Consider the following 14997-nt stretch of genomic DNA (forward strand, 5'->3'; position numbering starts at 1 on the left):
AAAAAAAGAAATGCTGATAACATTACTTTGTGAAAAGATAAAAGAGTCATTTCAAATAATATCTGTGACAATGATAACAGTTTTTTAGTTTATATATATATTTGAATCATTCAATTTTTTTCATTTTTGAAATCTGATAAAAAAAACAGTTCATTTTATCAGATTATTATCGAAAACTATAAAAAAAAAATTTAACTATATATACACATAAATACAAAAATTGATGTCAAATAAAAAAGAAAAATAATTAAAAGTAAAAAAAGAAATCTAAAAATGGTACCTTTTTTTTAATCATGGAAATTTTTTTCTACAATAAATATTTTATTAATAAACTAGGAAAATTAAACGCGCGCCAAATTGAGTATTTAATTGTTTGTTATAAAGAAATTAAAGATTAATATTATCAATAATAATTTAATTTATTAGAATATTATTATATATTAAATGATAATAATGAAAATTATATGTTTACAGGCCTCGGATTATACGACTTTTTCCGACTTTTTTCAAAAATACCACTTTTATCGACTTATTTTAATAAAATGCGACATTTTTTTTTTACATTTAAAAAAAAATGTAAATAAAATACATTTTTTTTAGTATAAAATGTAGATCTTCTTCAGATCTTCTTTAATTCAATTATTTAACAAATTTTGAATTAAAATAATTCTTCACTAAATTAATTATTTTTAATAATTTTAATGAAATACATCACAAATTCAATTATATCAAAATTATTTTTCAATTAAAATTTTTATAAAATTTAACAATTGTTTATAATTTAAAAAAAAATATCACAATAAAATTGAATTATTTTTTAAAAATTTCTATTCAAAATAAACTAAAATTCAATTATTATCCGAAATTTTAATTCAAAATCAATTAAAAATCCAACAATTATCCAAAATTTTCAATTTAAAATTTAATTATTTACCAAGTTTTCAATTTAAAATGAAATAAAATTCAATTATTTTCTAAAATTTCTATTCAAAATTAATTATTCAAATTTTCAATCAAAAATGAACTTCAATTAAATTATTACTCTCTAAATCTGAATTAGTAAAAATGTTTACTAATTTGAATTAGTGACACACTTTTTGCTTCTGAATTAGTAAAATTTTACTAACAATTAGTAAAATTTAACTAATTCAGAAGCAAAAAGTGAGTTACTAATTCAAATTAGTAAACATTTTTACTAATTCAGATTTAGAGAGTATCCAAAATTTCAGTTAAAATTCAATTATTTCCCAAAATTTTCAATTCAAAATGAACTAAAATTCAATTATTTTCCAAATTTAAAATCAAATAAAATTTCATTATTCTCAAAAATTTGAATTCAAAATTAATTGAATTTTCAATAATTTGAATTTAAAAGCATCTAAAATTTAATTATTTCTAAAATTTTCCATCGAAATTTTTTTTTTTTGAAATTTAATAATTTCAATTATAACTCTAAGGAAATTCAATTATTTTTAACTATTTTAATAATATTCTTTGAAAATTCAACTATCTGAAACTATTTTTCAATTAAAAATGATTTTCAAATTATTGTATTTTGTCCGCATTTTCTAATAAATTTTTAGTGAAATCATCTAAAATTTTAATTACAAAACACTTAAAGTTTCAATTAATTTCAAAAATCTTAATTTTAAATCTTTGAAAATTCAATTAAATTTAAAAAATGTTTTCCAAAAATTGTTTGATAAATTATTTTTACTTCTGTAAAATTTAATAATTGTTTGAAAATTAACAATATCTTTTGAAATTTAATTATTTCTAAAAATTTCAACTTTAACCCTTCGAAAAGGATTATTATTAAAAAAGAAAATTTTTTTATTTAAAAATCTGTAAAATATTTTTGTTAAAATAAAATAAATCCACTTTTTTGAATATAAATCGACTAAAACGACTTTTTTGTGTCTTAAAGTTGATTCGAGGCCTGTGTTTTTATAATTAATATTTAATAGGTATTCGTTGGCCCCTGGTACCTTAAAAATTAATTTTTAAAAATAAATTTTTTTCAAATTACTATTTTGTACGAAATTTCCTGGCGCATCTTTTTTCTCATCATAAATTTTTTGTACAATTTTTGAATCAATATACAACTTTTAAAAAAATTTCGTTGGTAAACGTTGTGTACTTCAGCTTCGTGAATTGAATTTTCGAATTTGGAATTTTAAAGAAACTTATTCCGAAATTTGGAAACACAATTTGTCAAAAATGAGAAAAAGAATTGTCAAAATTTGACACGTCATAAGATTACTATTCAAAAAAACACGTAAAATCAAAAAAGGCCAACTTCAAGTTAGGACAGAAGGACAGACCAAGCATTTTATGATTATATAATTGAAATAAAATATTAATTTTGTAATGAGTTAAATATTTCGATAAGAAAATTTTATTAACATAATGATTAACTATTGAATATGAATGATTTAAATGATGCCCTTCATAAAATGCAAGTTCTACGGAATCAATTAATCTTTCATATATATGAGACATAGAAAAATAAAATGAGATGGTCGAGATCTGTTACTTTTGTCATAATTTTTTTTTTTTTTCTTTTTAGACGTTGCTTTGGACTTTGCTAGCAATTAATGCCGTCTGTTGATGATAATTTCGAGTTTACCATATATGACCCTTTATCGATCATTTTTATTCATTTCCCACGTGAATGCATATTTAGAGACTCCAATAGTCCATACCAAAAAAAATTTACATTTTTAAATTGATTTTCAAAATTTATTTTTAAAAAAGTATCAACTGTTAATAAAGTAGATTTCTTAAATATTGTTTCCGTAATTATTTTGCTAATAAAAAAATTATTTTCTCATTATAATTAAAAAAAAAAAAAAAATAGCATGGATACGTAATTTTTTTAACTAATTTTTCAAATTGTGAAGTTTTAGTAAAATTATCTGTTAGTTACCGAGTAAGTTTGTCCTAAAAAAAATATTGTAACGCGTCTTTAACAGTTGATATTTAAAAAAATTATTCTATTCGAAAAAGAAATGAAAAATTATTTTTCAATATTATTTGGAGGTAAAAATAATGTAAATGAAAAATAAAAAATTGAAAAATTAGAAAAATAGAAAAATATCTTTCGGAAAATTGACAAATTGAGAAGAGGAGTAAAATCGTCCTTGAATGAAGATAATAGCCTAGACGGATATTGGTTCATCGACCGTGTAACGAGAGTTGTCATTCTATGTATATTATCAATTTATTAGAAAATTTATTATCGTTAATGACAATAATTGACAAGCTCCAAAGTCTATTGTAAATTTTATTAAACACACTTTTACACAAATTCAAAGTGATGATTGTATATATATATATTTTTTTTTTTCTCCGTATATATATATTTGTGCTAATCATAGATTGAAGGCAGTTCAAATGTGAGATGAAGATTTTTTTTTTTTAACTATCTACTTGATCGAGAAAAAAAAATTTCAAAATTTACTCCCTTATCAAAAACATTTTTTTTTTCCATACATATTTCTTTTTTGTGACAAAATTTTATGATTCAATTTAATTTTAATTTAAAAAATGTTACTCGTCATTTTTATTAGAGTAAACGAAAAAATCTACAAAAAAAAAATTTATGAAATTTAATTTTTTTCGAAACTTTCAATTTTATTTCACTGACACAATTTTTCTTTTTTATTCGACTTTGTCACACCAAAGGCGGCACAAATTTTATAATAATTGAAAAGCGCCGTCATTGTGCCCATATATAATTGATGTGTCATAGGTCAAACCGATGAGATACTGTCAGCAACTAACGAAGTGCAGTCGACATCGTGTGTTTTCCACTTGGACATCAATATATAAAATTTCTCTCTCATATTATAATATTGCGGGTAAAAAGAATTTTTATTTAATTAAAAAAAAAAAAATTGGTATAAAAATTTGCAAAATCAAAAAAAATTTAATACTAATTTAGTTTATTATTATATTTATTAAAAAAAATAATTATGTGTGAATCTCAACGCCTCTCGCGACCTTCACCGTGAAATCCAACAAAACCTTCTGACCGACAAGTATAATAAATATATATATATATATAAAGCATATCTACGTGTGTGCATGCGAATCGCGCAAATTCATGAATATATATTTTCAACATCATTCGCGGCATGAGATTCATTCCGGCTCAAACAGCCACTTAGAGATTTTAATCGCGTCATATTTTTTTTACGATGCATTACATTAATTTACAAAGTTCACGCTTCGCTGTTACGTTTTGAAACATTTTTTTTTTTTTTTTTTTTTTAATTGTCCTGTGTGATGACACACATTTTGTGAATTAATTTCCGTTATTTGGAAATTTCAACAAAAAATTATGACGATCACTAACTGTAAGTTGATTATTTTATTTTTTTTTTGTTTTTGTTTTAATGGAAAAAATTTTTTTAATGAGAAAGGAACAAAATTTGATAAATCTATTTTTGGAATATTAATTTTTTATTGTTTTAAAAAAAAAAAAAGTTTAAAAAAATGGATTTTTTTTACTTCTAATATTTATTTGCAAAATTATTAATTTTTCAATAACATATGCTATTTGTAAATGAAAATTTATTTTGAAAAAGCAATTATAACTGAAAATTAGTAATTAAATTCGACTTTTCGTTTAATTAACACTTTTTCTTTATTTAATTTTTCATTGTTAAATTATTAATTTATTAGTTACGTAAAAATAATTCACATTTCTCAAAAGAGAGTTATAATTGCTTTATTATTTTTAGAATTTTTTTTTTTATTATTAATAACAAATCCCATGAAAAAGAAATATTTTTTAAACAAAAGTTTTGTAAATAATTGCGTCCTTTACTCGAAGTTTTCAGAACTTTTGCTACTCTGATGAAGTTCAAAGTCTATCGGAATATATATCTGACTTTCGTAACAAAACGGATACTCTTATAAAAGTACACATCTAATTATCTGAAATTAAATTTTATATAAAAAAAATAATGTACCTATTTAATGGCGAATATTGAGCGGAGAAAAGTATTTGGATTGTCATATAATTATTAGAAATAAAATAAATAAATCTTAAAAAAACATACACAAAAGATAGAGACGATTTTTATTTTAAATTGTATTTTTTTCTAAAAAGAATGAAAGTGTGACAAAGTCTGTTATCAGTAATGTTTTCATTGAAATTATAGCAACTTGACGAAAGTTAATTACATTTTATTTTTGTTTAAAAGAAATAATTTTTTTAGTTGAAAAAAAATTATTATAAAAATTATTATAAAAATTATTAGTAAAATTATTAGAAATTAGAAAAAAAAATTAAATATTGTAATGAAAAAAATTTTAATTTACAGCAAATTACCGCGATATGGCACGATCAAATTTTAAACGAAGACACTCAGATCTATCGCAATTTGAATCCGTTGCCAGAATTTCCAGTTTTCCAATTGTTGAAAGCAGTATCTACATTGCTGGAAATGTTTATGAAATGATTAAGGTTCGTTTATTTTTTATTGTTATTTAAAATTATTTTAAACTATTGTGTGAATTTTTTTTTCATTCATCTTAATTGAAAAATTGAATTTTTTTATAATTGTGAAAATAATGTTAATAAATAATAATATAATTTTTTTTATATTAATTAGCGATCAAATTCATTGATGAATTGGAGTTTAGACACAGTTGAGCAATCTTTAGCTTCGGCAAAATCGGCAATTTTTGCTCTCAATGGTCCAATAACAACGATTGATCAAATTTTATGCAAGGGCATTGATATTGTTGAACAGAGAGTACCGGCTGTTCATCTGCCTCCTCAACTTGTGAGTGTAAAATTTAAATTTACTTCCTTTTTTTATTTCTTTTTTTTTTGCCCGAAATTGTTTTCTAACTGTAAAATAAAATTTACAACAAAGTGAATGCAATTTTTTTTTCTTCAATATATTAGGTATAAAAAAAAATCATAGAAATTCACATTATATAATTTTTCGACAAAAATAGAGGAAGAAATTAATTTATTTATTCATTTGCGAGGAATTTATTACATTAATTATAAAGTCGCTATATTTATTAAAAAAAAAATGGAATTAATATGATTTTTTTGAAATTTTTAATATTTATTAGGCAAAAAAGGAATTTTTTTTGTTTTTTTTTATTAATGCATAAAATTTCAATTAAGATGTACTGGAATACGAAAGAATATGTGAACAAGAAAATTGTAAAACCAGTTCTAATGAGAGCGGACAGCATGAAACAAATTGGTAGCCATGCTGCTAATGTTGCAGCTGATAGATTAGATGGAGCATTGTCTGTTGCTGATCAATATATTGATCATTATTTACCAGGAGATCCAAGTGATAAAATTGCTGAAGGTAAAAAAAAATGTATCTTTTTTAGAGTGAAAAAAAAATTTTTTATTCATAATAAATTAATATAAATTTTATTTTCTCTAATATAAAAATATTCAAAAAAAACAAAAATTAAAAAAAAAAATTATTTAATTCTAGTAGATACAGTGGATGCTCCCGTTGAATCAACAAGTAAGACAGTACGAACAATAAAACATGGTGCGCGATTTTCTCGAAAATTACAAAGAAGGCTTACACGACGCACATTATTGGAAGCAAAAGCACTTAAAAATCAAGGAACAGAATGTATTGCCGTTCTTCTCTATGTAGCAGAACTCGTAAGTTTTTTGGAAAAAATCACATTTTTGTAGAAAATATAATTTTTTTTACTTAGTAAAAATTAAAATTTTAAATTAATAGAAAAATGGAGAAACTTTTAAAAAAAGAAAATATATTTTCATAATTAATTATTTTAAAATAATTTATTTATGCATACTCTTATCATACGTTTAGTAAACGATTAGATTATTTTAAAAAAAAATCTTTACTTTATAATCCTTTGACATGAGAATTATATTGAATATATAGTTGAATTATAAATATAAACTCCAGAATTACATGATTTCTGATAAATTATATCTATCATTTTTTTTTTTTAAAGTAAACTCGCTTAACAAGCATCCGCATTTATTTATATCTTCTTGAATCGAATTAAAAACTTCATTTAACCATGAATTTTCCACTTTAATTACTATTCTACTTTATTATTTATTTAAATATTTATTTAATTTTTTCATTTCCTTTTTTTAAAAAATAGTCGATATTTAAATAAAAATTGTCAAGAAAATTTTTTCAAAATTTTTATTTTAAAAATTATTAATTTTTTTATAAAAAATTTTATTTATTTTTAGTTTGATCGTTTAAAATTTTTTTTGATTTATTGCATATTTGAAAACAATAAAAAAAGAGCTTGCAAACTGTTTTGGAATTAGTCTCAGGAAACTTTTTGTTTAAATAATTTTACCCACAAAAAAGCAAAATAAAATACCTTTTAATTTTCAAAAATAAAATCAAAATGAAAAAATTTTTATAAACAAAATATTTAAACAAAAAGATTCGTCAGATTCACTCTAAAACTTTTTGTAAAGTAGTATTAATTTAAAAGAAAATCTATTTGAGCCAGTACTGGCTCAATATCGGCTCAGTACTGCCCAGCCTCGGCAGCCAATACTGAACTAGTACTGCGCCAGTAGTTAACTTTGGTATAATACTGAAATTTTTGGTTGGGTATATGGGAAAAGTAAAAAAAAAAAAAACGTTTTATTAGCCGAAATATTAAAACGAGAGCTCCTTATTTGTCGTTAATATTATTATATATTCAAAAGTGTGAAAATATATGAATGAAATAAAGTGAAAAGTTTTTAAATATTTTATTGTTTTCTACATATATTTTATCTATCTCTCGCAACTTTGTATTATTATTATTAGATAACACGCAATACCGTTCATCACTGGACTAATCGTATATAATACTATATATATATATATGTCTCATCGTGTCGGATTATAAGAAACGTGTGATAAATAATGCGAATCAGCTGCGAGAATGCACTTATCATATTCATTCGCACTTTTAATATAAAAAAAAAAAATTACAACGAAAAATTGTAAATTATAAAAAAAAATAGTTTAATATTTTAAATAATCGAACTCTCTAAATCTGAATTCGTAAAAATGTTTACTAATTTGAATTAGTGACTCACTTTTTGCTTCTGAATTAGTAAAATTTTACTAATTATTAGTAAAAATTAGTAAAAAAAATTATTAGTAAAATTTTACTAATTGTTAGTAAAATACTAATACTAAATAAGTAAAATACTATTACTAATAATTAGTAAAATTTTACTAATTCAGAAGCAAAAAGTAAGTCACTAATTCAAATTAGTAAACTTTTTTTAAAATTAGTAAAAAAAATTATTAGTAAAATTTTACTAATTGTTAGTAAAATTTACTAATAATTAGTAAAATTTTACTAATTCAGAAGCAAAAAGTGAGTCACTAATTCAAATTAGTAAACATTTTTACGAATTCAGATTTAGTGAGAAAACAATTATATAGATATTAGAAGATTATTAGATGTGGTAGCTTCTTAAAATGAGAGGAAATAGTATATTTTTCAATTTTCAATATTGTATAATTTAAAAATTATAAAAAAAAATTTTGAAATTTAAATCTATAGATAGCAACGGATCCTAAACTGGCTTATCAAAAAGCAAAGGAATTATGGGCCACATTAAGTTTACCGGAACCGGAAAATCAAGCACGTCCAGCAACATTGGAACAGCTTTTGGTTCTATTGACACGTGAATTTACACGTAGAATTGTTCATTTAGTGAATGCAACTGCAATTCTTGCTTCACGATCACCACGAGTTTTTGGTAGATTGCTGTTGACAATCTCACATCAAATGCTTGCGGTTGCAGATGCTGTCATTAAGGTTTTTATAAATAAATTAATTATATTTTACTATTATAGTTTTTATATAAAAAATTTAAATTTATTAAATATATAAATTTATTAATTTAAATAAAAATTTTGTTTTTTCATTAATAAAAATAATGACAAAAAATTTAATTTTAATGTTTTATATTAAAAAAAAAAAATTCCTTTTCTAATTTTTTAGGCAGCGCCAATTGTTAGAAAGGAAGATGCTTATAAAATGAGTACAGCAGGCATGAATTCAGCAATCAACAGGCTTAATTCAACAACAAATCGATTATTAGTACGTAATACGATTTTAAAAATGATTTAATGTATTAAGATATGTAAATTTGTGTTTTAAAAACAATTTATGTTTCAAATTTTTTTTTTTTTTTTTTTTTTTTATAAATATAAAATTATATTTTATAAAATAAAAAAATTTTATAAATAAGAAAATTATAATATATTCTGCAAAAATTTCAAATCTCATTATTTTTGAAAAAAAGAATTTCTTTTACAGGAGCAGTTTGCTGCATTTTTGGCAGGTAGACCTCGAGTTCAAAAAGCAAATCACAATCAAAATCATAATAATCATCTTAGAATCTCGTCCAATCCACCTGTGAATGGAATTGAATAACAATATTTAATTTTAAAGAAATTAAAAAGAGGTTTTATTGATTTTTAAAGGAATTAAATGGAGATACAAAACGAAAAGAAGAATAAAATTAAAGAAGAAGAAGAAGAAGAAAAAATTTAAAAATGCGGAGACAAATGGTCAGATTGAATGAGAAATTGAATATCTATATTAAAATAAATATGTATTTTTAATTCTTAGCATTTTTTTTTTTTTTTTAGTTTTAGTGATAGGTTTTTTTTTTGACACAATGTAAAAGTGTTTCTTTAAGATTTTTTTTGCTTCTAAAATGTAATAAATTTAATTGAAAGTGAGCTTTATAATAAAGGGTGTGACTGTAAATTTCTACAATTTTTTGATATACATATATAAATTTCTCTATACAAAAATTAATATTAAACATTAATTAATATAAAATTAAAATTTTAATTTGTTTCAAATAAAACTTTAATTAATTATTTAATTAATAATTAATAATTTTTTAAAATTTTACTTTTATTTTTTTATGGATTATTATTAAAAAAAAAAAAAAAAAAAATTGACACACGCCAATTGAAATGCAGAGAAAGATATATAGTATAATGCGCCTGCAGATATCTCATAAGATTTCTCTGTGATGGACTTTAATCCTGTAACAGGCAAGTGTTAAAATCATTTAGCATTCGCGGTAGAACTCTCTTTAAAAGTATTGCACTTTCATTGGCTAGTTTAAATTCTCTTCATTGCGCATGTGTCTCGACTGTTTCAAGTGGTTTTTATCTGTTTTAACTGATCATTTCATATTTCGTATTTAGCCAGCCACTATCGTTTTTATAACAATCATACACGTTTTCATTAATTTCTGACAGCTTTCATATATATTGAGTAAGTACCAAAATCTTCTTTTTATATTACAGAAAAAGTTTTATTTGAAATTTATTTATTCAATTTTTTTTTATTCTTCAAAATATTCAAATAAATTTAAAAAAATTTAAAAGATATTAAAAATTTTTTTTTTAAATTTTAAATAAAACATATTTATAGAAATTTTTAGTGATTATTTGTGAATTAAGTGTAACAAAAAGAAAATCAAATTTCAAAAATAAGAAATTTAAAATATTCAAAAAAATAAAAATTAAGTGGATTTTATTTTAAACATGTTTATAATGTTATTTTGTAATTCTTTAATAAATAAATAATAAAAAATAATTTTATTTATTTAATAATTTTAATTAGTAATTTTAATCTATAAATTATTTTTAATTATATAAAAATTTATTGTCTATAATGATTACTATATTTTTATTTATCTTTTTTTAAAATTTGAAACAAATACCTAGAAAAGTTTATCTTCACAAATAATAGAGCTGATTTGCACCTATACTTACTAACAATAATAAAGTCGATAATTCACTTTCTCTTCGACGAGAAACTTGTCTGTTCGCAGAGGTTTATAACCCCTTTGAACTTCTTCAACCAAGAAAATATTCCGAAAAAAAAGTTGTTTCAGAAAGTTCCTCGTGACAGAGAAAGTGAAAGCTTTCTAAATTCTTAATAATATTTAAACGAATTTCACTAATTATAAATATTATTAAAGGAATATTTAACAAAAAATTTTTTAAATAATTTTTTTTTCAACCAAATAAAAAAATTTTCAAATTCAATTAATTGATATTAATATCAATTGTTATTGTATATTTTTTTAATAATCGATATATTTGATAAATTTCATTTTTATTATCAATAGATAATAACAGGTAAAAATTATTTACAATATTTATTATAATTAATATAATAATAATAAGAATTATAATAATATTAAGATATATATTATCTGCTAAAATAAAAAATCAAAACAAAAAAAAAAAATTATCTGCATAAAAAAAAATGAATGAAAAGATGTATGTATTTAAAAACATGTGGTACATTATATCAATGATTGAGAGATTATAGAAATTTTCTCCGCAATGTTTTTAAAATTTTTAAATCAATAAAAAAATAATTTAAAAATTAAACGGATAAGAATTTTTACTGGGAATAAATATTTTTTATTAAAAAAAAAAAATTAATATACAAAAAATTGTTATCTCTCAATCATTATTATATAATATCATTAAATATGAATTAATTATATAAATTAAATTTAAAATACAATTAATTAGAAAATAAACATTACATAATAATATTTATAATATTAATTAATAATTTTTTCTAGATAAATTATTATTATTAATAATGACAACAGAGACACAACGTTTACCAAAAATGGAAATATTTCATCGTGTTCTCGATTTACCAACAATTGAATTTGCCCTTTCAAAATCGGCAAGTACTTATTCGCGAGTAAAAGATTCATATCAATTATTAAATTGGGCTCTATCAACTGCTGAATATTCATTAACAAAAGCAACAAAACAAGCTGCACCAATTGCAGTTCCAATTGCCAAGAAATTTAAAACTCCAATACACTTTGTTGACCACACACTCTGTCTGGGCCTCGATAAAATCGAAGAAAAAGTTCCATTGGTCAAGGAACAGCCTGAACAGGTTATTATTATTTTTCAGACTTTTTTTATTTTTTATTTAAAGATATTGAATATCGTAAATGAGAAATTTTTACATTAACATAGTTGTGAAAAAATTCTTATCTTATGATTTCAGGAATAGAAATTTTGTAATTTAACTCATTAAAAATTAACAATTTTTTTACAATATTTATAGTTTGAGTTTATTAACATTGAAAGTTTTTTTTAAAAATACATTTATTAAAATAAAATGATTATTTTTCGTTAACAGAAATCAGGATTGCTATGGTAACCACTCTATAGTAACTGTTGCCATGGTAACCGATCCATAGTAACTGTTGCCATAATAACTGCTGCCATAGTAACTGCTGCCATAATAACTGGTACCATAGTAACAGGTACCAAAGTTACTGGTACCAAAGTAACTGGTACCAAAGTAACTGGTACCAAAGTAACTGGTACCAAAGTAACTGGTACCAAAGATACTGGTACCAAAGTTGCTGGTACCACAGTTACTGGTACCAAAGTAACTGGTACCAAAGTAACTGGTGCCACAGTAACTGGTACCAAATTTACTTGTGCCATAGTAACTAAATGGTACCAAAGTAACTGGTGCCATAGTAACTAAATGGTACCAAAGTAACTGGTGCCACAGTAACTAAATGGTACCAAAGTAAATGGCACCAAAGTAACTGGTACTAAAGTTACTAGTACCAAAGTAACAGGTACCATAGTAACTGGTGCCATAGTAACTAAATGGAACCAAAGTAACTGGCACCAAAGTAACTGATACCACAGTAACTAAATGGTACCAAAGTAAAGGGTACCAAAGTAACTGGTACCATAGTAACTGGTGCCATAGTAAGTAAATGGTACCAAAGTAACTGGTACCAAAGTTACTGGTACCAAAGTAACTTGTACCAAAGTAACTGGTACCATAGTAACTGGTGCCATAGTAATTAAATGGTACCAAAGTAACTGGTACCAATGAAACTGGTACCAAAGTTACTGGTACCAAAGTAACTGGTACCAAAGTTACTGGTGCCATAGTAACTAAATGGTACCAAAGTAACTGTTGCCACAGTAACTGGTACTAAAGTTACTGGTACCAAAGTAACTGTTGCCACAGTAACTGGTACTAAAGTTACTGGTACCAAAGTAACAGGTACCATAGTAACTGGTGCCATAGTAACTAAATGGAACCAAAGTAACTGGTACCAAAGTTACTGGTACCAAAGTAACTGGCACCAAAGTAACTGGCACCAAAGTAACTGGTACCACAGTAACTGGTGCCATAGTAACTAAATGGAACCAAAATAACTGGTACCAAAGTTACTGGTACCAAAGTAACTGGTACCAAAGATACTGGTACCAAAGTAACTGGTACCATAGTAACTTGTACCAAAGTAACTGGTGCCAAAGTTACTGGTACCATAGTAACTGGTGCCATAGTAACTAAATGGTACCAAAGTAACTGGTGCCATAGTAACTAAATGGTACCAAAGTAACTGGTGCCACAGTAAGTAAATGGTACCAAAGTTACTGGTACCATAGTAACTAGTACCAAAGTAACTTGTGCCAAAGTTACTGGTACCATAGTAAGTGGTACCATAGCAACCATTGCCATGATAATCGTTGCTATAGTAACCGCTCCATAGCAACCGTTACATAAAAATCAATTTTTTCTTTTTAATTACGAACAATAAAAATAATTATCATATAATTAAAAGAAATTGAAATAACAAATGAATTTTCTAATAAAAATAATAATATTGAGAACTTTTTTTGGTGCAGATTATAGAAAATGCTTATATGTTGGCTTTACAAACAGTGCAACCAGCGGTTTCGACAATTTCACATGCAAATGATCTTATTATATCGCAAGCCGCATCACTGAAGGAAATCAGTTGGAACAAGGTTAATCAAATTTTGAGCACACATTATGGATCTGTTGCTGTGCAGAGTATTGATACCACTGCAATTGTTGTCGATAGACTTATTGATAGATATTTTCCACCTATTGGTGAAGAAGAAGTATCTGGTTAGTTTTTATTTTTTTTTTTTTTAATTTTTTATTGAAATTTTCGCTTATATCGAAAATTGTTTTTATTTTTTTCTTTTTTTTTAGAATCAACTATAGCCGAAGATGATAAACTACTTCATACATTGCAAACAATGGGACGTCTTTCAAATAAAGCGGCAAGACGTGTTTATTCAAATATGGTATATCATTATCGAACATTAAATAAAGATATATTAAAGGCATATATTGGTTCACTTGTGGAATTTCTTCATATCACACGTTATTTGCATGCAATCAACGGTAAAGTGCAAACAATCACAACATCGCCAACAAAATCGAAGGAGAAGACAAATTGAAAATTCAACACGTACAATTATTTTCACGACAAAAACGACATTGATTTTTGTATTTATTTTTCATATGAGTATCATTTGTTATATTATTTTACATTTTTTCCTCATTTACACAGACACAAGAGATAGAATTCAATCTACATTCAATAATTGTATGATGAGTTATGATCGAAATCGATTGAAGAGTTTAGGTTGATTAAAAAAAAAAAAAAAAAAGATTTGCAATTATATAATATTTTTAGAATTATACATGTACACATATATCAATTTAATTATTGATTAAAGTTATTGCCTTTTTTTCAATTACGAAAATATTTTTTTTTATGCTTTTTGCCAATAAAAAATGGTGGTTGTTTATATAAATTGAGTACTTATTTTACAAAATATTTATTTTAATATTTTATATAGTAAAAAAATTCTATAATTTTTGAATGAAAAATGTACTTATACTATTTTTTTTTTAAACTAATAAAATTTTTTTAAATGCATTTAAATGAACAATTATTTAATTAAAATAGAAAAATTATTGTAAATAATAAATTATTTTCTTCAAGTTTTATTTAAATTAAAATTTAAAATTCAAAATATATGATTTTAAATTTTCAGAATATTTGTAATTGTACTATTATATTAAGTTTGGGTCTTAATACTTGAAAAAAAAATAAATAAATAAAAATAA

The 14997-nt window shown here is 23.2% G+C and overlaps 2 protein-coding genes across 4 annotated transcripts; both read left to right on the forward strand.

Moving 5' to 3' along the window:
* The first annotated feature begins 3702 nt into the window (after window positions 1–3702).
* Window positions 3703–9781, forward strand: LOC127289781 (lipid storage droplets surface-binding protein 1). Of its 3 annotated transcripts, none has more exons than XM_051317947.1 (8): window positions 3703–3863; window positions 5334–5476; window positions 5625–5798; window positions 6155–6347; window positions 6483–6661; window positions 8563–8820; window positions 9007–9105; window positions 9325–9781. In XM_051317947.1, exons 1-8 carry the CDS (start codon window positions 3764–3766, stop codon window positions 9439–9441), a joined length of 1263 nt encoding a protein of 420 aa, XP_051173904.1. In that variant the 5' UTR covers window positions 3703–3763; the 3' UTR covers window positions 9442–9781. The 3 variants fall into 3 exon arrangements, with proteins under 3 accessions (XP_051173904.1, XP_051173905.1, XP_051173906.1); XM_051317948.1 differs by having other exon boundaries at window positions 6486–6661; XM_051317949.1 differs by lacking the exon at window positions 3703–3863 and adding an exon at window positions 4132–4361.
* A 338-nt stretch (window positions 9782–10119) lies between these two features.
* LOC127289946 (lipid storage droplets surface-binding protein 2-like) lies at window positions 10120–14681 on the forward strand. Its single transcript, XM_051318278.1, has 4 exons — window positions 10120–10302; window positions 11633–11964; window positions 13737–13983; window positions 14071–14681. The coding sequence occupies exons 2-4, from the start codon at window positions 11653–11655 to the stop codon at window positions 14319–14321; spliced, it is 810 nt and encodes a 269-aa protein (XP_051174235.1). The 5' UTR covers window positions 10120–10302; window positions 11633–11652; the 3' UTR covers window positions 14322–14681.
* The last annotated feature ends 316 nt before the right edge of the window (window positions 14682–14997 follow it).

The sequence above is a fragment of the Leptopilina boulardi genome, unplaced genomic scaffold, assembly GCF_019393585.1.
Source record: "Leptopilina boulardi isolate dan_hultmark-lab unplaced genomic scaffold, ZJU_Lbou_2.1 LbouV2_51, whole genome shotgun sequence".
NCBI classification, from domain to species: Eukaryota; Metazoa; Arthropoda; class Insecta; order Hymenoptera; family Figitidae; genus Leptopilina; species Leptopilina boulardi.

Bases quoted from the DNA above. Each gene is read 5' to 3' on its own strand.
- LOC127289781 (XM_051317947.1), top strand. From the start codon at position 3,764: ATGAGATACTGTCAGCAACTAACGAAGTGCAGTCGACATCGTGTGTTT. The intron at 3,864-5,333 runs GTAAAAAGAATT...TTTAATTTACAG, and splicing joins CTCATATTATAATATTGCGG to CAAATTACCGCGATATGGCA. The intron at 6,662-8,562 runs GTAAGTTTTTTG...TTAAATCTATAG, and splicing joins TTCTCTATGTAGCAGAACTC to ATAGCAACGGATCCTAAACT.
- LOC127289946 (XM_051318278.1), top strand. From the start codon at position 11,653: ATGACAACAGAGACACAACGTTTACCAAAAATGGAAATATTTCATCGT. The intron at 11,965-13,736 runs GTTATTATTATT...TTTTTGGTGCAG, and splicing joins TCAAGGAACAGCCTGAACAG to ATTATAGAAAATGCTTATAT. The intron at 13,984-14,070 runs GTTAGTTTTTAT...CTTTTTTTTTAG, and splicing joins TGGTGAAGAAGAAGTATCTG to AATCAACTATAGCCGAAGAT.